General features: G+C 42.3%; 1 protein-coding gene across 3 annotated transcripts in view; it reads right to left on the bottom strand.

Moving 5' to 3' along the window:
* Positions 1-27,919, bottom strand: part of LOC105476646 (TAO kinase 1) — a 172,233-nt gene that overhangs the window by 15,534 nt on the left and 128,780 nt on the right. For 2 of the 3 annotated variants that reach the window (XM_024791250.2, XM_071082602.1), the window contains exons 15-20: positions 23,256-23,492; positions 20,476-20,604; positions 15,666-15,869; positions 12,685-12,924; positions 4,548-4,760; positions 2,423-2,605 (exon numbers count right to left, since the gene is read on the bottom strand). In XM_024791250.2, coding sequence (XP_024647018.1) covers positions 2,423-2,605; positions 4,548-4,760; positions 12,685-12,924; positions 15,666-15,869; positions 20,476-20,604; positions 23,256-23,492 — 1,206 coding nt within the window. Of the gene's footprint in view, positions 1-2,416; positions 2,606-4,547; positions 4,761-12,684; positions 12,925-15,665; positions 15,870-20,475; positions 20,605-23,255; positions 23,493-27,919 lie in introns of those variants that run through there. The other variant, XM_024791253.2, reaches the window with a different exon arrangement.

Genomic DNA, 27,919 nt, shown 5'->3' with positions numbered 1-27,919 from the left:
AATGCACGCCAGTCTGGGTGACAGAGCGAGACTACGTCTCAAAAAAAAAAAAAAAAAAAAAAAAAGTTGGAATGAGACAGATTTAGGAAATTTGCACATGGAACAAACTATATTTTTCAAAATTTATGTTTCTATCTTTCTCATCTAATTTTTATTTACTTTTTTTGAGACAGAGTCTCACTCTGTCGCCCAGGCTGGAGTGCAGTGGTGCTATCTCGGCTCACTACAAGCTGCGCCTCCCCGGTTCACGCCATTCTCCTGCCTCAGCCTCCCGAGCAGCTGGGACTATAGGTGCCCGCCACCACGCCTGGCTAATTTTTTTGTATTTTTAGTAGACACAGGGTTTCACCATGTTAGCCAGGATGGTTTTGATCTCCTGACCTCGTGATCCGCCCCCCTTGGCCTCTCAAAGTGTTGGGATTACAGGCGTGAGCCACTGTGCCTGGCCTCTCATCTTATTTTTTGAGACGGAGTCTCGCTCTGTCACCCAGGCTGGAGTGCAGTGGCGCCATCTCAGCTCACTGCAACCTCTGCCTCCCAGATTCAAGGGATTCTCCTGCCTCAGCCTCCCGAGTAGATGGGATTACAGGCGCCTGCCACCACACCCGGCTAATTTTTGTATTTTCAGTAGAGATGGTGTTTCACTATGTTGGCCAGGCTGGTCTTGAACTCCTGACCACAGGCGATCTGCCCCCTCGGCCTCCCAAAGTGCTGGGATTACAGGCATGAGCCACTGTGCCTTAGCTTTCTCATCTTGAGTAAGAAATAAAATTGAGTTAATATTTAGATGCAAATACCTCTCAAAGAAGCCAGTAATAAAGACAGCTGTGCTAGAGAAATAGTAATATCTTATATCTTATTGAGGTGATATTTTTTAAGATTTTTTTTTTTTTGAGACAGGGTATCGCTTTGTAACCCAGGCTGGAGTGCAGTGGCATGATCTCAGCTCACTGCAGCCTCTAACTCCCGGACTCAAGCGATCCTCTCACCTAAATCTCCCTAGTAGTTGGGACTATAGGAGTGTGCCACCACACTTGGCCAATTTTTGTATTTTTTGTAGAGGCAGGGTTTTGCCATGTTGCCCAGGCTGGTCTTGAATTCCTGAGCTCAAGCGATCTGCTTGCCTCCGCCTCCCAAGTGCTGGGATTATAGGCATGAGCCACAACACCTGGTTTAAAATATATTTTTTACTTTAATAAGGCATTCTATTTTTAGCACAAGAACTATAGGAAATAGAGGAAAAATCTACAGGCCTATGGTCCAGAAACAATGACAACTTTAGGAAGATCATTAGGTAAGTATTAAATGCAATGACCGAGGGACCTAAGACTACATCAGTTGTTGGGAATTTAAGACTCAAGAGTTCTGGAATGTATCTCTGAATCCTGGATACAATTGATAATCGACCACTGTTTTATTTATTCATTTATTTTGAGACAGGATCTTGCCCTGTTGCCCAGGTTAGAGTGCAGTGGTGCAGCCATAGCTTACTGCAGCCTCAACCTTTTAGGCTCAATCCATCTTCCCGCCTCAGCCTCCCAAGTAGCTGGGACCACAGGGGCGTGCCACCACACTCAGCTACTTTTTTAAATTTTTTGTAGAGATAGGGTCTCCCTGTGTTGCCCAGGCTGGTCTCGAACTCCTAGGCTCAGACCATCTTCCCGCCTTGGCTTCCAAAGTGCTGGGAGGCCTAAGCCCAGCCTAATCTCCACTTCTTGCAACAAATGCCTTTCTTCTCTTTACCTTTCAAAACCTTTTGTCCATCACCCTTTTCCCTAATACACACACACATACCTTAGTATCCCAAAGGATGGAAATTTGGGGGTTCTAGTTCTATTTTCTAATATATCTGACAAGAATAATTCAGAAAAAGTAAAGATGTGCATCTAGAAACAACATTTTTTCAGCCTGACTTTTCACCTGTGTGGAACTGATTTTACCTTCTATCCCTCAATAATCCTCTACCAATCTGTATAGCTCCAGGCCAAGGACATATGAGTAAAGTATATATTCCTGATCCTTTGTCCCTGGCTCTCTCAGGCAATTAATGCAGCTCTCTTTCTTCACTAGTTAAGTCTTTCTCCAACCTCCTTAGGTAGAGCAAGCTAGGAACACAGAAGTGAGGAACATGGATTCAGAGCTGCTACTCTCAAATTCAACTGACTGTCTTCACACACCCATATCTTTTCTCTAGCAATTACTACTTAATTATATTCCCTTGATTTCTGGAGCTCATTAATGATAAGGTTCATCAGTGAATCAGTAATTTTAAAGAAAAAACTGCTGCCATAACCAGAATTCAGGAAATGTGGTTTTGTGAAAGAAATCTAATGTGACCCCTGCCAACATGAAAATATATTTATAAAACGCTTTTGACAAAAGCTAATTTGAAAACAATGATTTTCCCTTCTATTACTTATACCTTTTGTTCTAAGAGTGCCCTCCGGAGGGAGACCCTCTGTTCAAGCTCCCGAAGCTCTCGATCATGTTGTGCCTCAGCTTGCATCTTGATTTTGCTCTGATATGCATTCAGCAGCTCCAGTTCCTGCTGCAGCTGCATCTTCAAAACCTGGCATTCTGCTTCCTGTGCTTCATCCAAACGCAGCTGAGAGAGAGAGAAAAAAAACGAAACAGATATATCCTACTGTTAGCTATCAATGCATGACCTATGGATTCTGTCTTTTATCTTGGAGTAAACATCTCTGAAAAAGAAAGGCAGAATAACTAACAATAGTATTATGAAGATAAAGCTATCATAAGCTATTTGGAGGATGCCTGAATAACCACATTTTTCTTTTCTTTTTTTTTTTTTTTTTTTTTTTTTGAGACGGAGTCTCGCTCTGTCGCTGGGGCTGGAGCGCAGTGGCCGGATCTCAGCTCACTGCAAGCTCCGCCTCCCGGGTTTACGCCATTCTCCTGCCTCAGCCTCCTGTGTAGCTGGGACTACAGGCGCCCGCCACCTTGCCCGGCTAGTTTTTTGTATTTTTTTAGTAGAGACGGGGTTTCACAGTGTTCGCCAGGATGGTCTCGATCTCCTGACCTCGTGATCCGCCCGTCTCGGCCTCCCAAAGTGTTGGGATTACAGGCTTGAGCCACCGCGCCCGGCCCACATTTTTCTTAAGAAAAACTTAGAATCTCTTTAGATCTCTGAATCTCTTCCTCTGTAGTGGAAATAACTATAGAACAAAGACCAGCAAACCATAGTCTACAAGCAAAGTATGGGCAGGTGCCTGTTTTTTTGTCTTTTACAGCCCATGAGCTAAGAATGATGTTTCATTTTGAAAGGGTTACATCTTAAGCGGTCATGTAAGTACCCACATAATAGCCTTAGTTTTGCCTCCTGTCTAAAAAGTCTTATCTGGCCCCCCCCCCTTTTTTTTTTTTAGACAGAGTCTCATTTAATTGCCCAGTCTGAGTGCAACGGCGCAATCTTGGCTCACTGCAACCTCTGCCCCCCGGGTTCAGGTGATTTTCCCGCCTCAGCCTCCTGAGTCGCTGGGATTATGGGCGCCCACCACCGCGCCTGGCTAATTTTTGTATTTTTAGTAGAGATGGGGTTTCACCATGTTGGGCAGGCTGCTCTCGAATTCTTGACCTCAGGTGATTCATCTGCCTAGGCCTCCTGAAGTGCTGGGATTACAGGCGTGAACCGCTGCGCCCAGCCTTATCTGGCCCTTTAAAAAAAAGTTTACAAAGCTCTTATATGGAAAATATTTTGCGCCTATAATCCCAGCTCCTCGGGAGGCCAAGGAAGGAGAATCGCTTGAACCCGGGAGGCAGAGGTTGCAGTGAGCTGAGATCGTACCACTGCAATCCAGCCTGGGCGACAGGGTGAAATTCCATCTCAAAAAAAAAAAAAAAAAAAAATTTTGTATTTGTACTCAAACACAACCATTTTTATTCCCATTATAATACCTTTTGCTCACTGCTTCCCAAAGCTGCTATGCCAATCTCAGTAAGGTGTTGGGATCTGTGCTGGCAGGGAGACTATTTAGAACCTCATGTCTAAATGTATAAATGAAAATTGATGCATCGGCCGGGCGCGGTGGCTCAAGCCTGTAATCCCAGCACTTTGGGAGGCCGAGACGGGCGGATCACAAGGTCAGGAGATCGAGACCATCTTGGCTAACACGGTGAAACCCCGCCTCTACTAAAAAATACAAAAACCTAGCCGGACGAGGTGGCGGGCGTATGTAGTCCCAGCTACTCGGGAGGCTGAGGCAGGAGAATGGCGTGAACCCGGGAGGCGGAGCTTGCAGTGAGCTGAGATCCGGCCACTGCACTCCAGTCTGGGCGACAAAGCAAGACTCTGTCTCAACCAAAAAAAAAAAAAAAAAAAAAAAGAAAATTGATGCATCATGACATACCTCATGCATCATGACATTTTCAAGCAATGTTGAGAATAGAAAGAAAATGAACCATCACCACATTTCCCAAGCTGCAGGAGAGCTATCATTTTCAACTAGTACTTTAATTGCTGTGATTTCATTCAAGTAGTGGAAGAAAAGGGGCACTAAATTTGTTTTGCCCAAAAAAAGCAAACTCACGGCTTGTGTGGAGAGCATTTCGTTAATGCTGTGATCATATTGCTCAGCCAAGATAGCTAATTTCCGGGTCTGTTCCTCCTTGAGCCGTTTCAGAACAGCTTTGTGCTCACTCTTTGGTGTGGTCTCCAGCAGGTGATTTCTTAATGCTTTGTACTGTCTGGTTTGGATTTTGCAGGTATCCTGAAACTGCTTTTTTATTTGGAGTTCTTTAGACTGGGGGGAAAAAAAAAAAGATTTATGTAAGTTGTAACACAAGGTATTTGGTATATGGTATGCTTACATACATGAAAATAAAGACTATTAGGAAAAAATGAGAGGAAAACCAAACAGGTCAGATCATAAAGTTGCAGATACTTTTTGCACTTGGCTATTTGGCCAAACTGCTGACTGAAATTTATGCAGTTTTACAACAAAAAACTTCATTTAAAACATTAGGGCATAAAGAACACCATTTATGATAGGACTTGTAACAGTATCTGTTGTTTCACTAATAAAGTTAGTGACCTGAGTAGATATTAAAATTAGCTTTGATTATTATGCATATTCATGACAGAAAATTACATTTCTTTTTTTTTTTTTTGAGATGGAGTCTCACTCTGTCACCCAGGCTGGAATGCGGTGGTACAATCACGGCTCACTGTAGCCTCAACCTGCTATGCTCGAGCAATCCTTCCACCTCAGCCTCCTGAGTAGCCGGGACCACAGGTGTGTGCCACACCCACATTCGGCTTTTTATTTTTGAGTCTTGCTCTGTCGCCCAGGCTGGAGTCCAATGGCGCAATCTTGGCTCACTGCAACCACTGCCTCCCGAGTTCAAGCAATTCTCCTGTCTCAGCCTCCCGAGTAGCTGGGATTACAGGCATGTGCCGCCATGCCCAGCTAATTTTTGTATTTTTAGTAGAGACAGGGTTTCACCATGTTGGCCTGGCTGGTCTCGAACTCTTGACTTCAAGTGATCTGCCTGCCTTGGCTTCCTAAATGCTGGAATTACAGGCGTGAACCACCACACTTGGCCAATTTTTGTATTTTTTGTAGAGACAGGGTTTCACCATGTTGCCTAGGCTGGTCTCAAATTCCTGGGCTCAAGCAATCCACCTGCCTCGGCCTCCTAAAGTGCTGGGATTACTGGCATGAGCCACCACACCCAGATCCTGGCTAATTTTTTTTTTTTGGTAGCAATGAAGTTTCCCTATGTTGCACCGGCTGGTTCCAAACTCCTGGCCTCAAGCGATCCTCCCACCTCAGCCTCTAGAAGTACAGTAATTATAGGCATGAGCCACTGTGCGTGGCTTAGAAAATTAAATTTTTTTCTCATGAATTAAGCATAATACAATTATGGTGGCTCACGCCTGTAATCTCAGTACTTTTGGGAGGCCACGGCAGGATTGTTTGTAGGCCAGGAGTTCCAGACTAGCCTGAGCAACACAGTGAGACCCCATTTCTACAAAGCAATATTAAAAATTAGCCAGGCACGGTGATGCGCACCTGTAGTCCTAGCTACTAGGGAGGCTGAGGCAGAAGGATCACTTGAGCCCAGGAGTTCAAGGCTGCAGTGAACCGTGACTGCATCATTGGACTCTAGGCTGAACAAGAGTGAGACACTGGTTTCTAAAAAAAAAAAAAAAAAGAAAGAAAAAAAAAAAGATATAAAAGCACTTTATTGGTGAGACAATATCTTATCAGATCTACAGACAGAAAATAAAGCACATTTATTCTGTTTGTTTTAGAAACACTTTGCTGTAATTTCTTTTTGTTCTTTTCTTTTCTGTTCTTTTTTTTTTTTTTTTTTTTTTAGACGGAGTCTCATTCTGTTGCTCAGGCTGTAGTGCAGTGGTGCGATCTCAGCTCACTGCAGACTCCATTTCCTGGGTTCAATCGATTTTCCTGCCTCAGCCTCCCGAGCAGCGGGGATTACAGGCTTGTGCCACCATGCCCGGCCAATTTTTGTATTTTTAGTAGAGACCAGGTTTCACTACGTCAGCCAGGCTTGTCTTGAACTCCTGACCTCAGGCAATCTGCCCAACTTGGCCTCCCAAAGTGCTGAGATTACAGGCATGAGCCACTGTGCCTTGCCCCCAATTTCTTTTAATGACACTCTCAACTCCAACTATACAGTTTATGTAGCAAATGTGAGGCTAACTTGGAAATCTCTATTCGGAATTATTAATACTGTTATTACAATGGTCTTTTCCTTAAGAGAATAAACTAGGTAGAGATATACTTAGCAATGGTTTACTCTTTAACACAAGCAAAAACTTAAACGTCAGTCAACTAATCTTGGCCAGGCATGGTGGCTCACGCTTGTAACCCCAGCACTTTGGGAGGCTGAGGTGGCCAGATCATTTGAGGTCAGGAGTTTGAGACCAGCCTTGCCAACATGGTTAAACCCTGTCTCTACTAAAAATACAAAAATTAGTTCGGCGTGGTGGCACATGCCTGTAATCCCAACTATTCAAGAGGCTGAGGTATGAGAATTGCTTGAACCCGGGAGATGGAGGCTACAGAGAGCTAAGATTGCACCACTGCACTCCAGCCTGGGCAACAGAGAGAGACTCTGTTTCAAACACACACACACACAAAACCACAACAAAACTAATCTTTCAAAGGTTAAACAAAACTCATGTGCTAACGTGAGGAGACAGCCCTCTTGTTGGGGTAACAGACATGAACTACAGTATATAAACATTTCTAAGATGAAAATATTTAAGTTTAGAGACAGAAGATCTTTGGCTTTAGTGTTTGGTTAATCAGCAGGTTGGGTATTCTATGAACTCAGGTTTTAAGAAGTTTTAATAAGATGAGATCTGTTTCTGCAAGGTGTACCAGTTGATCCTACAAGTGACAACACATTGATTTACTGCACTGAGGCAGAACCTATAGTTGAAATTATTTTTTTACCTTAATATAAATACCGCCAGGTATTGATTGGCTGATTCATCATGCAACAAATGGATATGTGACCAAATTTACACACGTATCTAAGAAGTACTCCCCTCAATACTACAACATTAAATATACCTTTCTGTATTTTTCACCATCTGAGGCACTAGATCCTAGTAATATGTCTTTATTTTGTGAGGGGTCAAGAAACGTCTAGCTAGTAAGAGAAACTCTTAGTTTAGCTAAGAGTTTTAGTAGAGGCACTTAGTAGCACTGCTTTTATTTTATTTATTTATTTATTTTTTTGAGACAGAGTCTCGCTCTCTTGCCCAGGCTGGAGTGCAGTGGCCGGATGGATCTCAGCTCACTGCAAGCTCCGCCTCCCGGGTTCACGCCACTCTCCTGCCTCAGCCTCCCAAGTAGCTGGGACTACAGGCGCCCACCACCTCGCCCGGCTATTTTTTTGTATTTTTTTAGTAGAGACGGGGTTTCACCGTGTTAGCCAGGATGGTCTCGATCTCCTGACCTCGTGATCCACCCGTTTCAGCCTCCCAAACTGCTGGGATTATAGGCTTGAGCCACCGTGCCCAGCCTGCTTTTATTTTTGAGACAGAGTCTCAACTCTGTCCTCCAGGCTCTGGAGTACAGTGGCATGATCATGGCTCACTGCATCCCTGACCTCCCAGGTTCAAGCAATCCTCCTACCTCAGCCTCCCAAGTAGCTGGGATTACAGGTGTGAGCCATCACCACGTTTGGCTTTTTAATCTTTTTCTTTTCTTTTTTTGAGACAGGGTCTCACTTTGTCGCCCAGGTTGGAGTGCATGGCATGATCATGGCTCACCATAGCCTCAGCCTCCTGGGGTTCAAGTGATCCTCTTGCCTCTCGGCCTTCTGAGTAGCTGGGACCACCACAGGCATGTCATCATGCTCTCTCTTTTTTTTTTTTTTCCTGACACAGAGTCTTGCTCTGTCACCAGGATGGAGTGCAGTGGCATGACCTCAGCTCACTGCAACCTCTGACTACCTGGTTCAAGTGATTTTCCTGCCTCAGCCTCCTGCGTAGCTGGGACTACAGGCGCACATCACCACGCCCAGCTAAATTTTTTATTTTTAGTAGAGATGGGGTTTTGCCCCGTTAGCCAGATGGTCTTGATCTCCTGACCTCGTGATCTGCCCGCCTCAGCCTCCGAAAGTGCTGGGATTACAGGCGTGAGCCACTGTGCCTGGCTTTATTTTTAGAGATGAGATCTCCCTATGCTCCCCCAGGCTGGTAATCTTTTCTAGAGACAGGGTCTCACTATGTTGCTCAGGCTGAGTAGCACCATTTTAAAATATCATTCTTAGGCGGGGTGTGGTGGATCACGCCTGTAATCCCAAGAGTCTGGGAGGCTGAGGCGGGTGGATCACTGGAGGTCAGGCATTCAAGACCAGCCTGGTCAACATGGCGAAATCCCTTCTCTACTAAATATACAAAAATCAGCCGGGTGTGGTGGCGCATGCCTGTAATCACAGCTACTCGGGAGGCTGAGGCAGGAGAATCGCTTGAAGTTGGCAGGCAGAGGTTGCAGTGAGCCAAGACTGTGCCACTGCCCTCCAGCCTGGGTGACAGAGCGAAAACAAACAAAAACAACCATTCATGGTTAACAAAGTTGTTTCAAGTGCTTCTAGACAGAAATGGAACAATGAAATTTAGATAGTATCTTCTGCCTCAGTAAAATAGCATCCATTCTTTTAAAAGGTTTTATTTTTATTTATTTATTTATTTATTTATTGAGATGAAGTTTTGCCCTCGTTGCCCAGGCTGGAGTGCAATGGCGGAATCTCGGCTCACCATAACCTCCACCATCCTCCACCTTCCGGGTTCAAGCGATTCTCCTGCCTCAACCTCCCGAGTAGCTGGGACAGCAAGCATGCGCCACCACGCCCGGCTACTTTTGTATTTTTAGTAGAGATAGGGTTTTTCCATGTTGGTCAGACTGGTCTCAAACTCCCGACCTCAGCCTCCCAAAGTACTGGGATTACAGGCATGAGTCACCGCACCTGGACATTATTTTTATTTTTTGAGATGGAGTCTCGCTCTGTCGCCAGGCTAGAGTGCAGTGGCACGATCTTGGCTCACTGACCCTCCACCTATCGGGTTCAAGAGAATCTCCTGCCTCAACCTCTCAAGTAGCTGGGACTACAGGCACGCGCCACCGTGCCCGGCTAATTTTTGTATTTTTAGTACAGACGAGGTTTCACCATGTTGGCCAGGATGGTCTCTTGACCTGGTGATCCCCTGCCTCAGCCTTCCAAAGTGCTGGGATTACAGGTGTGAGTGACTGCGCCCAGTCAAAACTTTTTATTTTTAAAGCATTGTGCTGGGCTGGGCGTGGTGGCTCACACCTGTAATCCTAGCAGTTTGGAAAGCTGAGGCGGGTAGATCACCTGAGGTCAGAAGTTTGAGACCAGCAGGGCCAAGGTGGTGAAACCCATCTCTACTAAAAACACGAGGGCGTGGTGGCAGGCCCCTGTAATCCCAGCTACTTGGGAGGCTGAAGCATGAGAATCACTTCATCCCGGGAGGTGGAGGTTGCAGTGAGCCAAGATCACGCCACTACACTCCAGCCTAGGCGACAAGAGCGAAACTCCATCTCAAAAAAAAACCAAAAAAACAAAAACAAAAACAAAAAAACATTGTGCCAGGAATACTGTAATCATTCCACATCCCTGCCTAATGAGAAAAAATAACTCCTTGAAAAATTTTTCTTTAAGAAGAGTAAAATTAATGCTTATACTAAGAATAAACTATATCCCTCAATGTGTGACTCAAATGAAAGCGAGATGAATGCAAGTTTCAGTTATTTCTACTCATTTAGTGCTGACAAAGCATCATCTGGATGAAAGCTGAAGAAACAGCAGAGTAGGCAGCAGATTTTCACCTGACCCTCTCCACAGAAACAGCACCCCACCCCCACAGATCCTAATCAACATAAATAAAATGTTCCAACTGCAATCTCCTCTCCTCCATCAAACACAGTTGATGCTATATTCTAAATTCTGCCTCCACTACTTAAGAAGAAAACTGGAAAAGGCAACGATTACTTAAGTAAATAGAAATGTGATGATTTGGGGTTAAAATGCTCCAGTTGACTAAGTAAATAGATACACATAAATATGAGGAAAATGGTGATTTTTCTTCCCTAACAGGAAACTTTGAGCTCACCTGTAATCAGAAAGGCATTTTATTTAAAGTCTGACTATGATTAATGAAGCTTTATTTTCTCCTCACTTTTAATATACTATCTGAGAGAATCAGATTACTGTTTATAAGCTTTAAAACGGAAAAGTTCTAATGACAGGAAATAGAAAGAAATGGTTAAATGTCAAACAACTATCCATTACCCAAGCCCCAGGGAAATGCAGTCAGTCATATCAGATTTACAGTACGACTTTCAGTTTGGTTTATTCCTCGGTGCTGTTGGCTTTAAAATCACAAATTGACTTTGCTGACATGTTAGTTTAAAAATCTTTTCATGGGAGATTGTCTTTCTGTAGCTAAATGATTATGTATCTCCTTACTGCAAAAACAAAATAAATCTAAAATATCATTACAATTCCAGTTTTTCTAAGCATTAACTAAGGAAGGTTATGTTAGTAGTCAACATAACCACTCTGTAAATAAAACTTACCTATTTTGAAGACATAGCAAGGTGAAATTTTACTCACATTCACATGAAAACAATAAAGCATCTTAACATCGTTTCTATATTTTGTTCAGGACAGCTTGTTTGAATGGAGTTGGGTGGGCATTGGGAATACCATTGAGTGTGTTGTAGTTTCTAGATTTTCACACAGACTACCTCTGTGAATGAATTTCACTGTACTCCAGCACAGTTACTCAGAGTAAAACCAAGAACCATTTTATAGTTTAAATATCAAATAGCTTATAAAAATGGCTGGGTAGGAGTACAGGGGAAGCTTTAAATAGGAAATACTGTGGAAACTGGACCTTACTGAATATAAACAAAAGTTTAAAATGTACAGATATGTACAGGGCAACTAAGGTGCTTATCATCGATGACAGACTATATAGTGGGTGGTTTTGTATATTAAGATTCACGTGGGCCGGGCGTGGTGGCTCACGCCTGTAATCCCAGCACTTTGGAGGCTGAGGCAGGCGGATCACGAGGTCAGGAGATTGAGACCATCCTAGCTAACATGGTGAAACCCTGTCTCTATTAAAAATACAAAAAATTAGCTGGGCATGGTGGCGGGTGCCTGCAGTCCCAGCTACACGGAGGCTGAGGCAGGACAATGCAGTGAACCTGGGAGGCGGAGCTTGCAGTGAGCCGAGATCGCCCCACTGCACTCCAGCCTGGGTGACAGAGTAAGACTCTGTCTCAAAAACAAACAAAAATTTCAGAATTGGTAACTGTAGTTGACTTTGTCCTTGAGAGAGATGGATCAGGTGGCTGGAGGAACAAGCATAAAGAAGAAAACTTTTTTCTTGTTATTATTTTTCTAACTAGTGGCTATGCAGCTTAAAACTTTTTATTTTATAATGCACTTTCATGTTTTTAAATTTTGTACAAGTCATATTTACAGCAAATTATGGTTCTAAAATTTTACTTGGAACAACAGAGATAAGCCAAATGGTTAGCTTGTTGACATGCAGAATATAATATTGACCTTGGACATTTGGGTAAATTTTTCTTTGAGACAGGGTCTTGCTCTGTCACCCAGGGTGGAGTGCTGTGGTGTGTTCTCGGCTCATTGCAACCTCTGCCTCCTGGGTTCAAGGGATTCTCCTGCCTCAGCCCCCCAAGTAGCTGGGACTATAGGCATGTGCCACCACACCCAACTAATTTTTGTATTTTTAGTAGAGACAGGGTTTCGCCATGTTGTCCAGGCTGTTCTTGAACTCCTGACCTCAGGTGATCCACCTGCCTTGGCCTCCTGAAGTGCTGGGATTACAGGCGTGAGCCACCATGCTCTGCCCTTGGGTAAGTTTAAAACAAGAATCTTGATTCTTATCTACTGGCACTTCCCATGGTTAAAAGTTTTGGCCACTTTTTTTTGTACTTTGATGAGAAATACATAAGCAAAAGACTGTAGCAACAGGTATTCAACATTAAAATCAACCAAAGACGCTAAAAATGAAAAGAAGCTTAGTCAATTTCTTTATGACTAGACATTCGTCTTAAGACTTTTCCTGCTTACATGGATATCTTTTCATTCTCTTCCCTGTTGTCAAAAAGCTTAGGCTAACCATACCTTCAAACTCTTAGGCTGTTGTCGAACTTCCATGACATGCTTTCGTCTTAGTTCTCGTTCTCTTCGCTTATTATATTCCAGCTGGTTAGTGAGCTCAGTTTGATGCTGCAATCTGATCAACTCACAGCGCATCTTCTGAATTGTGTTGAGGTGGCGGAACTCCAGTTCTTGCATGGATTCATGCTGTCGGAGTAGCATGGCATGTTCTAAGTCCTTCTGCGTCTGTCTTTTGTTTAACTCCTAATCCATAACACAAAAGACAAAGGTATAATTTACTGCTGTATAATGCCAGAAAAAAATCCTAAAAAACAGAATAACCAGTAAACAGATGTAATTAACCCTGTTATTCAATTATAATTGCATAGTAAATATTAGGGTTGTGACTTTTACCTCTTTAAATGGGCAATTAGTAGCACAAATTTCCTTATCATATTCATTTACTATTTATTCATATTATTTTATTGCCATTAGCTTAAGACATTATTACATCTATATCAAGAGGTTTAACATTTTTCTTTTGTTTACTTCCTAATTTTATATTTGAATTGGGCTCCTAAGTTATCCTTTCAGTTTCTTCAGAGTATTCTATTCAATTATTTTACATGCAGTCTACTCTGGTGAGTGTGGTGATTAAGAACATGGACACAGCCGGGCGTAGTGGCTCATGCCTGTAATCCCAGCACTTTGGGAGGCTGAGGCAGGTGGATCACAAGGTCAGGAGATTGACATCATCCTGGCTAACACGGTGAAAACTGTCTCTACTAAAAGTACAAAAAACTAGCCGGGCATGGTGGCGGACACCTGTAGTCCCAGCTACTTGGGAGGCTCAGGCAGGAGAATGGCGTGAACCTGGGAGGCGGAGCTTGCAGTGAGCCGAGATCACGCTCGCGCCACTGCACTCCAGCCTGGGTGACAGAGCAAGACTCTGTCTCAATTAAAAAACAAACAAAAAAAAATTAACTGGGCATGGTGGTGCATGTCTGTAGTCCCAGGTACCTGGGAGTCTGAGGCAGGAGAATGGCTTGAACCCAGGAGGCAAAGGTTGCAGTGAGCCGAGATCATGCCACTGCACTCCAGCCTGGGTGACGGAGTCTCAGGGAAAAAAAAACATTGTAGAGACAGGGTCTTGCTATGTTGCCCAGGGTAGTCTCAAACTCCTGGTCTCAAGTGATCCTCCCACCTCAGCCTCCCAAAGTGTTGGAATTACAGGTGTGAGCCACTGCACCCAGCCAGTACATAGAAATTTTAAAAGTTTCATTGTAACCTAGTGCTTTGTGATGCCATAATTCTTTCAATCATTCCTCTGTGTGTTTGGACATTTAAGCTGCTTCTATGTTTCACTGTTTTGTTTTGTTTTTTAATCAGAGTCTCACTCTGTTGCCTAGGCTGGAGTGCAGTGGTGCGATTTCAGCTCACTGCAACCTCTGCCTCCCAGGTTCAAGCAATAATCGTGCCTCAGCCTCCTGAGTAGCTGGGATTACAGGCATGCACCACCACATCCAGCTCATTTTAAAAATGTTTTTAGTAGAGACAGCTTTACCACGTTGACCAGGCTGTCCTTGAACTCTTGACCTCAAGTATTATAGGTGAGAGCCACTGCTCCAGCCCACATTTCACTTTTATAAACAAAGTTTCAATAAGTATCTATTTATACTGTATCATAGAATAATGTTGTTATTTCTGTAGGACAGAGTTCTAGAAGTGGATTTGATGGATAAATGCTACGTGCATATTAAATTTTAAAAGCTACTGTTAAATCATGCTCCAAAGGGGCAATATCAATTTATAGTCTTACTAATAGTGTCTGTTAACACACGCCATTACTAGGATTGAATGTATCAATCTTTTACATTCTTCTTACATAATGGATGCAACTGTTTTAATTTGAATTTATTAGTAAACTCGCACAATTATGCTATATTACAAGCATAATATATTACAAGCATGAAATATATTATTTCAACCCACTCTCAGAAATTTATCTATACTCACAGGTATCTTAATAATGAAAATAATTCTTTTCTTTTTTTGAGATGGAGACTTGCTCTGTGGCCCAGACTGGAGTATAGCAGCATGATCTCAGCTCACTGCAACCTCTACCTCCCAGGTTCAATTGATTCTCATGCCTCGGCCTCCCAAGTAGCTGGGATTACAGGTGTCCGCCACCACGTCTGGCTCATTTTTTTGTATCTCTACTAAAAGTAGAGATGGGGTTTCACTATGTTGGCCATGCTGGTCTCAAACTCCTGACCTCAAGTGATTCACCTGCCTCGGCCTCCCAAAGTGCTAGGATCACAGCCATGAGCCACCACACCCAGCCAAGAATAATTGTTTTCATTGGCAGAAGAGTTTCTACAACATTTACCAATTAATAATCACATGATGATAAAAATGTATTTAAGGGCAACACACACTTCATGGAACCCATTTCAGGTCAGAGGCAAAAACTGCCCAATGAATTTCCTCATATGTAAAAATCAAGGCTGACCATGGTGGCTCATGCCTGTAATCCCAGCACTTTGGGAGGCTGAAACAGGCAGATTGCATGAGGCCAGGAGTTTGAGAACAGCCTGGCCAACATGGCGAAAGTCCATCTATACTAAAAATACAAAACTTAGCTGGGTTTGGTGGTGCACACCTGTAATCCTAGCTACCCTGGGAGGCTGAGGCACGAAAATCGCTCACACCTAGGAGGTGAAGATTGCACTGAGCCAAGATGGCGCCACTGCACTCCATACTTGGCGACATGGAGAGACTCTTTCTTGGGGGAAAAAAAAAATTGGTGGTTAAGAGATTTTAAGGAAATGACATCTGAGTAAAGATATACAAGGAGCAAACACTCCATGTGAATATCTGAGGAAGAATGATTCAGACAGAGGCAAGTAGAAGTGCAAAGTCCCTGAGACTAGAATGGAATTGGAGTATTTTCAGGAAAGATGCTTTTGATAAAGGATTTAAAATTTCTCATCACTCAAACTTACCTCCCTGACAAGGTCCTGCTCTAAGTTATGACGACCAAGTAACATTCTTCTCTTGAAGCGACGGCATTCCAGCTCTAGGTATTGTCTTTGACGTCGAAGAAGGTTAGCTTCTTCTTCTGCTTGGAAATGCTGTATATTCTCCTTCTGCTTTGAAAGCCACTCCTGTTTTTCTTTTTTGGGGGTACTCTGGTTTTCATTTAGCTCCTGGCAACATAAAAAACAACTCAGGTAAAAATACATAAAAATAGGGCCAGGCACGGTGGCTCATGCCTGTAATCCCAGCTCTCTGGGAGGCCAAGGTGGGCGGATCACCTGAGGTCAGGAGTCCGAGACTAGCCTGGCCAACATGGTGAAACTGTCTCTACTAAAATACAAAATTAGGCTGGGCATGGTGGCTCACGCCTGTAATCCCAGCACTTTGAGAGGCCTAGGAAGGCGGATCACGAGATCAGGAGATCGAGACCATCCTAGCTAACATGGTGAAATCCCATCTCTACTAAAAATACAAAAAATTAGCCAGGCGTGATGGCGGGCGCCTGTAGTCCCAGCTACTCGGGAGGCGGAGGCAGGAAAATGGCATGAACCTGGGAGGAGGAGCTTGCCTGACCAACATGGAGAAACCCTGGGAGGAGGAGCTTGCCTGACCAACATGGAGAAACCCTGCCTCTACCAAAAATACAAAATTAGCCAGGCATGGTGGCGCATGCCCGTAATGCCAGCTACTCGGGAGGGTGAGGCGGAGAATCACTCGAGCCCAGGAGGTGGAGGTTGCAGTGAGCTGAGATAGCGCCACTGCACTCCAGCCTGGGCAAAAAGAGCGAAACCCAATCTCAAAAAAAAAAAAAAAAAAAAAAAAAAAACAAAAACTTAGCCAGGCATGGTGGCACATGCCTGCAGTCTCAGCTACTTGGGAGGCTGAGGCAGGAGAGTCGCTTGAACCCGGGAAGCAGAGGTTGCAGTGAGCCGAGATTGCGCCACTGCACTCCAGCCCAGGTGACAGAGTGAAACTCCGTCTCAAAAAAACAAAAACACCACCACAACAAAAATCCCATAAAAATTACCTAAATGAATGTTATCATTTTGCATCAGTAAATTTTAAATAAAAGTTATTGGCTAGGTGCAGTGGCTCACGCCTGTAATCCCAGCACTTTGGGAGGCTGAGGTGGGCAGATCACCTGAGGTCAGGAGTTCAAGACCAGCCTAACCAACATGGAGAAACCCCATCTCTACTAAAAATACAAAATTAGCCAGGCATGGTGATGCAGGCTTGCAATCCCAGCTACTCGGGAAGCTGAGCGGGAAAATCCCTTGAACCCAGGAGGCAGAGGTTGCAGTGCAGTGAGCCGAAATCGCGCCATTGCACTCCAGCCTGGGCAACAAGAGCAAAACTCCATCTAAATCAATCAATCAATCAATAAATGAAAGTTCTTAAGTGTGTTTCTTCTCTAATACTCAGGCAGGGCAATGACCAATGACGTCTAGAAGGCAAGTGGTATTTACATCTTTTTTTTTTTTTTTTTTTTTTTTTTGAGACAGAGTCTTGCTCTGTCACCCAGGCTGGAGTGCAGTGGTGCGATCTCAGTTCACTGCAACCTCCGCCTCCCAGGTTCAAGCGATTCTCCTACCTCAGCCTCCCGAGTAGCTGGGATTACAGGCATCTGCCAGCATGCCCAGCTAATTTTTTGTATTTTTAGTAGAGACGGAATTTCACCATGTTAGCCAGGATGGTCTCGATCTCCTGACCCTGTGATCCGCCCACCTTGGCCTCCCCAACTATTGGGATTACAGGCGTGAGCCACTGTGCCCAGCCTTTAGATCTTTCTTGAGTTACCCACTCAATCGGAAAGGAAAGAGAGATATGTACACCAGAAAACGTGTACCTTTTGTCTCTGCACAGCTACATTTCTGATGGTTCCTAACTTCGAAGTACACAGTGATTGGTTAATAAAGTAAAACACATCCTTCTTTAAAACCTTCCCAAGAAGAAACAGAAGATAGTGCTTTTAGGTAAAAATCGCAAGTGAACTACGGCAAAATTACAGTTAAACATCTCGCTTCTTGGTTTTTGACATCCTTGATGCTAAGTTTTTGGCAAAATTATGGAAGGATTCGATATAAGAAAACTGGAAATTAAATGGAAAATAAACAAAACCATGGGAGAATAGAGACCTACTTTATGAATGGTATTTAATTTTCAGCATTAATAACCACTGAACAAATCAAAATTAATGACTTTCCACATTGTTTTAAATTTCACTGGAAAACAAAACAACTGCATTTTGTTGGAGATTTATTTATAGTTGGAAACTCTATTTACTATTGTTTCAAACTCAAAGTTCCAGTATAGAGTTTGGCTTTTGAATTATAGTCATGGGAATATACTACAAATTATACCCTTTAGAGTTGGAAAAATCTTGTCAATGACGCTCACTTGGCAGGGTATAGAGCAAGTCTTTGTGCCACCCATATGTACACAAGAAGACATACATATCTGATTATAAGGCAAATTCCTACACACACACAAATCATTAATATCAAATTGATTATACTTATTTTATCAAAATCAATTGATGTATCACGGTATGCTAATTAATTATATGAACTAAAAATTTCAATCATCCTGTAAGACAGGAGTGTAAATTAAAAGACATATCATTTTCCATTCCTGGTGCCTATCTTGAATAATGATCCTCTTTAAGAAGTTGTCAGGCCAGGCGCAGTTGTAATCCCAGCACTTTGGGAGGCCGAGGCGGGCAGATCATGAGGTCAAGAGATCGAGACCATTCTGGCTAACATCGTGAAACCCTGTCTCTACTAAAAATACAAAAAATTAGCCACGCTTGGTGGCGGGCACATGTAGTCCCAGCTACTCGGGAGGCTGAGGCAGGAGAATGGCATGAGTTTAAGACCAGCCTGGTGGCCGGGCACGGTGGCTCAAGCCTGTAATCCCAGCACTTTGGGAGGCCGAGACGGGCGGATCACGAGGTCAGGAGATCGAGACTATCCTGGCTAATACGGTGAAACCCCGTCTCTACTAAAAAATACAAAAAAAACTAGCCGGGCGAGGTGGCGGGCGCCTGTAGTCCCAGCTACTCGGGAGGCTGAGGCAGGAGAATGGCGTAAACCCGGGAGGCGGAGCTTGCAGTGAACTGAGATCCGGCCACTGCACTCCAGCCTGGGCGACAGAGCGAGACTCCATCTCAAAAAAAAAAAGACCAGCCTGGCCAAGATGGTGAAACCCTCATCTCTACTAAAAATACAAAAATCAGCCGGGGGTGGTGGCAGGTGCCTGTAATGTCAGCTACTCAGGAGACTGAGGCAGGAGAATCACTTGAACCCAAAGCGGCAAAGGTTGCAGTGAGCCAAGATTATGCCACTGCACCCTAGCCTGGACAACAGAGTGAGACTCTGTCTCAAAAAAAACAAACAAAACAAAACAAAAAAGGCAGCACAAGAGCCAGGAGTGGTGGCTCCCGCTTGTAATCCCAGCACTTTGGGAGGCCGAGGTGGGTAGACTGCCTGAGGTCAGGAGTTTGAGACCAGCCTGGCTAACATGGTGAAACCCCGTCTCTACTAAAAAAATATATAAAAAGTATCTGGGCATGGTGGCACACACCTGTAATCCCAGCTACTCGGGGGGCTAAGGCAGGAGAATCATTTCAACCTCGGGGGAGGGGAGGTTGCAGTGAGCCAAGATCACACCACTGCACTCCAGCCTGTACAACAGAGTGAGACTTGTGTTTCGGGAAAAAAAAAAAAGCAGAGGGAGGGGGCAGCACAAGAAAGGGCAAAGAAATATGAAACCCTGTAGCCACAAAGAAATAATCAGCATATTCTACCTAAAAAAAAACTGATAAGCAAATATCCCCCTTATTCTGTTTACTTTTAAAGTAAAACAATGGGAAACCAAAAACATTAGAAGAAAAGGTTTCACATAACAAAATGTGATCAGGTACAGTGGCTTATGCCTATAATCCCAGCACTTTGGGAAGCCAAGGTGGGCAGACTGCTTGAGCCCAGGAGTTTGAGACCAGACTAGGCAACATGGCAAGACCCTGTCTCTACAAAAAATAAATTTAAAAATTAGCCAGGAGTGGTGGTGCGTGCTTGTGTTCACAGCTACTGGGGAGGCTAAGGCAGGATTGCTTGAGCATGGGAGGTCGAAGCTGCAGTGAGCTATGATTGTGCCACTGCACTCCAGCCTGTGGAACAGAGTAAGACTGTCTCAAAAAATACATACAAAAAATAAGAACATAAGGCTGGACGCAATGGCTCACACCTGTAATGCCAGCACTTTGGGAGGCCGGGGCGGGCGGATCACGAGGTCAGGAGATCAAGACCATCCTGGCTAACATGGTGAAACCCCGTCTCTACTAAAAAAAAGTACCAAATGTTAGCCGGGCATGGTGGCAGGCGCTTATAGTCCCAGCTACTCAGGAGGCTGAGGCAGGAGAATAGCGTGAACCCGGGAGGCGGAGCTTGCAGTGAGCTGGTATCACACCATTGCACTCCAGCCTGGGCGACACGGCAAGACTCTGTCTCAAAAATAAATAAATAAATAAATAAATAAATAAATAAAAATAAAACCATAAAAAAAGTATATTTTCAGGAAATGATTCATTTTAGATCCTCAACTAAATAACTCAGTTAAGGGTAACTGATTATAATTAAAGTCATCATTTAAACTAATATCCATTTAGTGACCACAAACAACAAAACATAATTTTATCCTAATGCTTCTGTGAGTTGGTCACCATTGGATATAATTAATAAGCAGAAAATTTATTGAAAAGTTTTATGACATAAGTACCTCTTTAAGCTGCTCTTTTCGAAGTTTATACTCTCTTTTCTGGGACTCTAGAAAACTATTCAGTTCTTTCTTCTGTTGGGCCTGAATATGTTGCTGAAATTTTTTCTCTTCATTGGACATCACTTTAGCCTATATGAAGTTTAAAAAATGAATCAAATTAGTTAAGTAGATAGATTTAAAGTAGCAGTTTAATATACATCACTAAGAATATCTTTTATTTTCTAAGAACAAGAAATCAGTAGAAACATTACCAAAATAAAAGACTGAACCAAATTATAAACACGTGCTACTTGGCATCCTTATCATTTGAACTTCATAGAATCAGTAAGATGAAACTCATCTTTGAAATGTCAAACATGTTGTCAACTTTTTATTTCATTTAACAGAAGTATACCCTCCTTCCAACTCTCAATCCCTTAGTAAAATGAAACAAATGCTATACTTTATTTCTGATTCTATATCCAATACACGTTCACTGTAGAACATTTACAAAATACAGAAAAACAAGAAAAATCTTATGTTTTGGTGCATATCTTTTGTAATTTTTTCTTTTTTAAAAATTACTACTTTTGAGATGGAGTCTCACTGTCACCCAGGCTGCAGTGCAGCGGCACAAGCTCAGCTCACTGCAACCTCCGCGTCCCGGGTTCAAGTGATTCTCCTGTGTCAGCCTACCGAGTGGCTGCAATGACAGGTGTGTGACACCTGTATTTTTAGTATTTTTAGTAGAGACAGGGTTTCGCCATGTTGGCCAAGCTGATCTCGAACTCCTGACCTCAGGTGATCCACCTACCTCAGCCTCCCAAAGTGCTGGGATTACAGATGTGAGCCACTATGCCCGGCCTCTAATTTTTTCTATAAATGTACATGTCTCAAATATATACACACACACATATATATGTGTATGTATATAATTAAGTAGGCATTGTGGCTCATGCCTGTAATCCCAACACTTTGAGAAGCTGAGGTGGGAGTATCACCTGAGCCCAGGAGTTCAAGACCAGTGGGTAACAAGGCGAGTGCCCATCTCAAAAAATGTATTACAGGGTCTCACTCTGTCACCCAGGTTGGAGTGCAGTGGTACAATCATGGCTCACTGCAGCCTCTTTTTGAGCTCAAGTGATCCTCCCACCTCAGCCTCCCGAGTAGCTGGAACTACAGGTGTATTTCACCATGCTCAGCTCATTTTCTTATTTTTTATTTTTGTGGAAACAGAGTCTTCCTATGTTGCCCAGGCTGGTCTTGAACTTCTGGGCTCAAGTAATCTTCTCACCTCGGCCTCCCAAAGTGGTGGGATTACAGGCGTGAGCCACTGCACCCATCCTGGTTATATACTTTTAAAACAAATTTGTTATCACATTGCACATCTGCTTCAGCAATTGTTTTCCTAAATATGTTAGTATTCCCTTTTCCCAAGCTATTAAAAATAATATCTGTCAGGTGTGGTGGCTCACACCTATAATCCCAGCACTTTGGGAGGCTGAGAAGGGAAGGTCAACTGAGGTCAGGGATTTGAGACCAGCCTGATCAACATGGTGAAACCCCTTCTCTACTAAAATAAAAATAATACAAAAATTAGCCAGGCATGGTAGATGCACCTGTAGTCTCAGCTACTTGGGAGGCTGAGGTGGGAGAATTGCTTGAACTTGGAGAGCAGAGGTTGCAGTGAGCTGAGATCATGCCACTACACTCCAGCCTGGGCAACACAGAGAGAATGTCTCAAAAAATAATAATAATAAAATAAAAAATAAAAATATTCAATGCCCAGAGGATTTTAAATATGTATACATTGTTTTATCAAATTATTTCAAAATCAAATATTTATTTATATCATAAATTATTTTGTCAAAGTCCCTACTACTATGAGAATGGTTCTTTTTGTGTGAAAAGGGAGAAGAGGGTAGCTATGATAAATAATGCCTCACTGCAGACTACCTGGACATATTTTAATGATATGTGTGAATTTACTGAGAATTCTAAATTCTACTTGACAAACATGACTATCGAAAAAAAGTAAAACAATGGGAAACCAAAAACATTAGAAGAAAAGGTTTCACATAACAAAAATCCTAAAAACTAAACTTTTATCATGTAAAATAATGACAATTATTTGTCAATAATCAAATGAATTTGATTCTGAATCAAATTCATGAATCTGAATCTTTCATAACTTATAACCTCCAACATTGTATTTATTACAGTAATCTTCAATCATTCTGATATTAAAATGCTGCCAGAAATTCAAGGGTAGTTTCCAAAAAATACAAAAAAGAGAATAAAAATGACTTTTTGAGACCTAAATCACCTAATGACAGGAGATTTAGCAAACTCCTCAGATAACCAGAAAATGAAAAGCTTAAAATAACTGAGTAACTTACCGATTGTGACACTATAAAACTCTCAAGAATCAGGAAATGGTCCCATGTCTTATTAGTTCCCAGGCCTAGTACTTGATATTAAAATACATCAATTTTTCATATTCAAAATTTTGCTGGCTATTACATAAACTATAAAGTGGACTACCCCAATGAATAGTTTTAAGACTGATTTGTTTTAAATGATGCACACACAAAATTAGTGAGAGATAAGACACACAGATATCACCTTTTTTTGTAATATCAATTTACAGAAACCTTTATATAAGTCACATAAATGTTTCTCCTTTTCCCCAATTTGCTTGGTTCCTTGGAACAGATACTCTAACATCAAACTGCCATGTTGGTTAATTCTGAGACATTCAAAACCTAAAACAAGCAAATTAATAATACTGAATAAGCCACCTCTTTCTCCATAGCAGCCTGATGTTTCTTGATAAGTTTCTCCATTTCTGCAGCAAAATTGTTACGCTGAGTTTCAAGATCTTTGTCTAATCTGAGGCGATGTTCGTCCATCTCAGCCTTTAGCTTATTTTCCAGAGTCATCAGTTGCTTTTGATGTTGTCGCCTCATTCGCTTATAGCCAGACATTTGTTCTCTAAGCTCAGAATCCTGCTCATGTTCTTGCATTTGCCTTGTAACCTAGACATACAAATAATGGAAGGAAAAGAAGAAAATAAAACATTCTTCTTCGAAAAGCCTTTTAAACCATTCTATATTAACTAAGTAGGGAATTAGTATAAAATATCCCAATGTTAGCAGATTCCAAGAAAATTTCCAACAAGTCTTTCAAAGAAATAGACTGGTTCTAAAATTTATATGGGGATATAAAAGAATCTAGAATAGCCAAAACAATCTTGAGGAACAAAAATATTTGGAGGACATGCAGCCCTACAGTACTCAAGACAATACGGTACTGGCTTTAAGATAGGCTAAGTAGATCAAGGAAAGAGAATAAAAACTAGAAAGAGATCCACATATGTTCAATTGATTTTTCTACCAAGAAAGTCAAGTTAATTCAGAGGATAGTGTTTTTAGCAAATCCTGCTGAAACAACTGGTTCTTTACATAGAAAAAAACAAATAAACCTTCACTCCCTATATCACTTATGTCATATATAAAAATTAATTTGAGAAGGATCATTTGACCTGAACGTAAAACCCAGAATCACAAAGCAGAAACATAAAATATCTTTATAACCCTGGAGTAAGCAAACACTTCTTGGGCAGAACACAAAAAACACTGACCACAAAGCAAAAAAAAAAAAAAAGAAAAAGAAAAACCTCAATTTAAAAATCAAGATAGGCCAGGCGCGGTGGCTCACGCCTGTAATCCCAGCACTTTGGAAGGCGGAGGCGGGCAGATCACAAGGTCAGGAGATCGAGACCATCCTGGCTAACTCGGTGAAACCCCGTCTCTACTAAAAATACAAAAAAAATTAGCTGGGCACGGTGGCGGGCGCCTGTGGTCCCAGCTACTCCGGAGGCTGAGGCAAGAGAATGGTGTGGGCCTGGGAGGTGGAGCTTGCATTGAGCTGAGATCGCGCCACCGCACTCCAGCCTGGGCAACAGAGCGAGACTCCGTCTCAAAAAAAACAAAAAAAAAAACAAGATAAAATACGCATGACATAAAATCAATCACCTTAAAATGAACAATTCAGTATGTTTAGTATATTTACCGTGCCATGCAACTATCACCTTTATCTAGTTATAAAGCATGTTTATCATCTCAAAAGAAAATTCTATACCTGTTAAGCAGTTGCTCTCCATTCTCCCCTCCTGGTAACCATCAATCTGCTTTTTGTCTCTATAGATATACCTATTCTGCATATTTCATAAGTAGTGTCATATAATAAACGAGTTTTTATGGCTGGTTTCTTTCACTTAGCATGTTTCTGAAGTTTATCCATGTTGTAGTATGCATCAATATTTCATTTCCTTTTACGGCTGAATAAAATTCCACTGTATGTATATAACACAATTTGTTTATCCACTCATCCACTGATGGACATTTGTATTGTTTCCGTCTTTTGGCCACTGTGAAAACTGCTGCTGTGACTATGTGTGTACATGCACTTGTCTGAGTACCTGTTTTCAATTCCTTTAAAAAATGTTAATGTTTTGATTGACAAATCATAATTGTATACATTTATGGAGTACAAGTGTGATATACTGATATATGTATTCAACATATTAAATTAAATCAATCTAACATATCCATCACCTTCTTTATGCATCATTTTTTATGGTGAGATATTTGAGATTTACTCTTAGTTATTTCAAAATATTCAATATACTATTGTCAACTATAGTCAACCGGCTATGCAAAATATCTCAAAACCTGTTCCTCCTATCTTTCTGAAACTTTGTACATTTTGATCAACAACTCCCCATTTCTCTCTGTCCCTAACCTCTAGTAACCATCACTCTACTCTCTACCTCTATTCTATGAGTTCAACTTTATTTTTCTAGATTCCACATAAAAGCGAGATCATGTGGTATCTTTCTGTGCTTGCCTTATCTCACTTAGCATAATCCTCCAGATTCATACATGTTCTTGCAAATGACAGGATTTTTCCTTTTTAAGGCTGAATAGTATTCCATTGTGTATATATGCTACATTTTCTTTATCCACTCATCCACTGATATGCACTTAGGTTGATTCCATGACTTAGCTATTGTGAATAATGCTGCAATGAACATGGGAGTGCAGATATCCTTTCAACATACGAATTTCAGTTCCTTTAAGTATGTACCCAGAAGTGGAATTACTGGATCATATGGCAGTTCTATTTTTAGTTTTTTGAGGAACCTCCACACCATTTTCCAAAATGGCCATACTAATTTAGGTTATCACCAACAATGTGTAAGAGTTCCCCTTTTTGCTAACACTTGTTATCTTTCATCTTGTTGATAACATTTTCAATTCTTTTTCAAAGACAGGGTCGGTGTGTTGCCCATGCTGGAGTACAGTGGCACGATCTTGGCTCACTGCAGCCTCTGCCTCCTAGGTTCAAGTGATTCTCCCGCCTCAGCCTCCTGAGTAGCTGGGACTACAAGTATGCGCCACCATACTCAGCTAATTTTTATATTTTTAGTAGAGACAGGGTTTCACCATGTTGGCCAGGCTGGTCTCGAACTCCTAATTTTTTTCTTTTTTTTTTTTTTTTTTTGAGATGAAGTCTCGCTCTTGTCCCCCAGGCTGGGGTGCAATGGCACAATCTCAGCTCACTGCAACCTCCGCCTCTCGGGTTCAAGCAATTTTCCTGCCTCAACCTCCTGAGTAGCTGAGATTACAGGCGCCTGCCACCACACCCAGCTAATTTTTGTATTTTTAATAGAGAAGAGGTTTCACCATGCTGGCCAGGCTGGTCTCGAACTCCTGATCTCAAGTGATCTGCCTGCCTCGGCCTGGCAAAGTGCTAGGATTACAGCTGTGAGCCACTCCGCCCGGACCACCATTTTATATAAGGGACTTGGCTTATCTGTGGATTTGGGGATTTATGGAGGGTCCTGGAACCAACCCCTCACAGATACTGAGGGATAACTATACCTTGTTTCAGACGGTTAAGGCAGGTGTATAGAATTGTAAAAACTTTTCAAATTGAATACCTAAGATCTGTGCATTTTATTGAATGAAAAAAATCCAAGGCAGAAGAAGGTAGGCTGTGATGGTATATAGCACTTATAATGAATAATATAGCTATGTTTATTTGTATTAAAAAACTACTTATGCTCTAAATATTTTAAGTGAAATAAATGAAACTACTCGCTTTAAAAATACAAATATTTTTCAGATTTTGATTCATTAAATCTGTAAATTTAAAATGCCCTTAATTGATTTGAGGAAGCCAAACTTTGGGACAGAACACTTTCTTGGGAAAGATTTAACTTATGCCAAGTTACTGAGAGGTTCTCCTTTAAGCTGGTCCTTCTCAACATATTTATCAAAATAGTCATGCAAAAATTAAGCAATCTTTACCACTTGCTCTGTTAAAAGTGCTATTTACATGTTGCAGAATAGTAGGAATAACCTGACTTAGGGTAGGGTACTACGTTCCCAACCCCACGTCATATAGATTCATGACAGCATAGGATTTATAACATCTGCTTATTACATAGTTGAGAAGTCAGATAGCTATCATATCTTTTTTTTCCCCCATCATATTTTCTTTTCTTTTTTTTCTTTTTTAGTTTTTGAGACAGAGTCTCGCTCTGATGCCCAGGCTGGAGTGCAATGGTGCAATCTCAGCTCACTGCAACCTCCATCTCCTGGATTCAAGCAATTATCCTACCTCAGCCTGTCAGGTAACCCGGATTACAGGTGCCTACCATCATGCCCAGCTAATTTTTGTATTTTTAGTAGAGACGAGGTTTCACCATGTTGGCCAAATTGGTCTTGAAACCTGACCTCAGGTGATCCACCTGCCTCGGCCTCCCAAAGTGCTGGGATTACAGGTGTGAGCCACCACGCCCGGCCTGATTTCTTTCTTTCTTTCTTTTTTTTTTTTGAGACAGGATCTGGCACTGTCACCCAGGCTGCAGTACAGTGGTGTGATCTCGGCTCACTGCAACCTCCATCTCCTGGGTTCAATCAATGCTCCTGACTCAGTCTCCCAAGTATATGGGACTACAGGCACACATCACCACACCCAGCTGAATTTTTTTTTTTTTTTTTTTTTTTGGAGACAGGGTCTACCTCTGTCACCCAGGCTGGAGTGCAGAGGTACGATCTCAGCTCACCGCAGCCTCTGCCTCCTAGGTTCAAGCAATTCTCCAGTCTCAGCCTCCTGAATAGCTGGAATTACAGGTGCACCACCATGCCCAGCTAATTTTTCTATTTTTAGCAGAGACGGGGTTTCACCATATTGGCAAGGCTGGTCTCAAACTCCTGACTTCAGTCGATTCACCTACTACAGCCTCCCAAATTGCTGGGATTACAGGTGTGAGCTACCACACCCCACCTGAATTTTGTATTTTTTGTAGGGATGGGGTTTCACCATGTTGCCCAGGCTGGTCTTAAACTCGTGAGCTCAAGTGATCCACCCACCTCAGCCTCCCAAAGTTCTA

The sequence above is a fragment of the Macaca nemestrina genome, chromosome 17 (assembly GCF_043159975.1).
Source record: "Macaca nemestrina isolate mMacNem1 chromosome 17, mMacNem.hap1, whole genome shotgun sequence".
Taxonomy (NCBI): Eukaryota; Metazoa; Chordata; class Mammalia; order Primates; family Cercopithecidae; genus Macaca; species Macaca nemestrina.
This window is presented reverse-complemented; position numbering and strand designations above follow the sequence as displayed.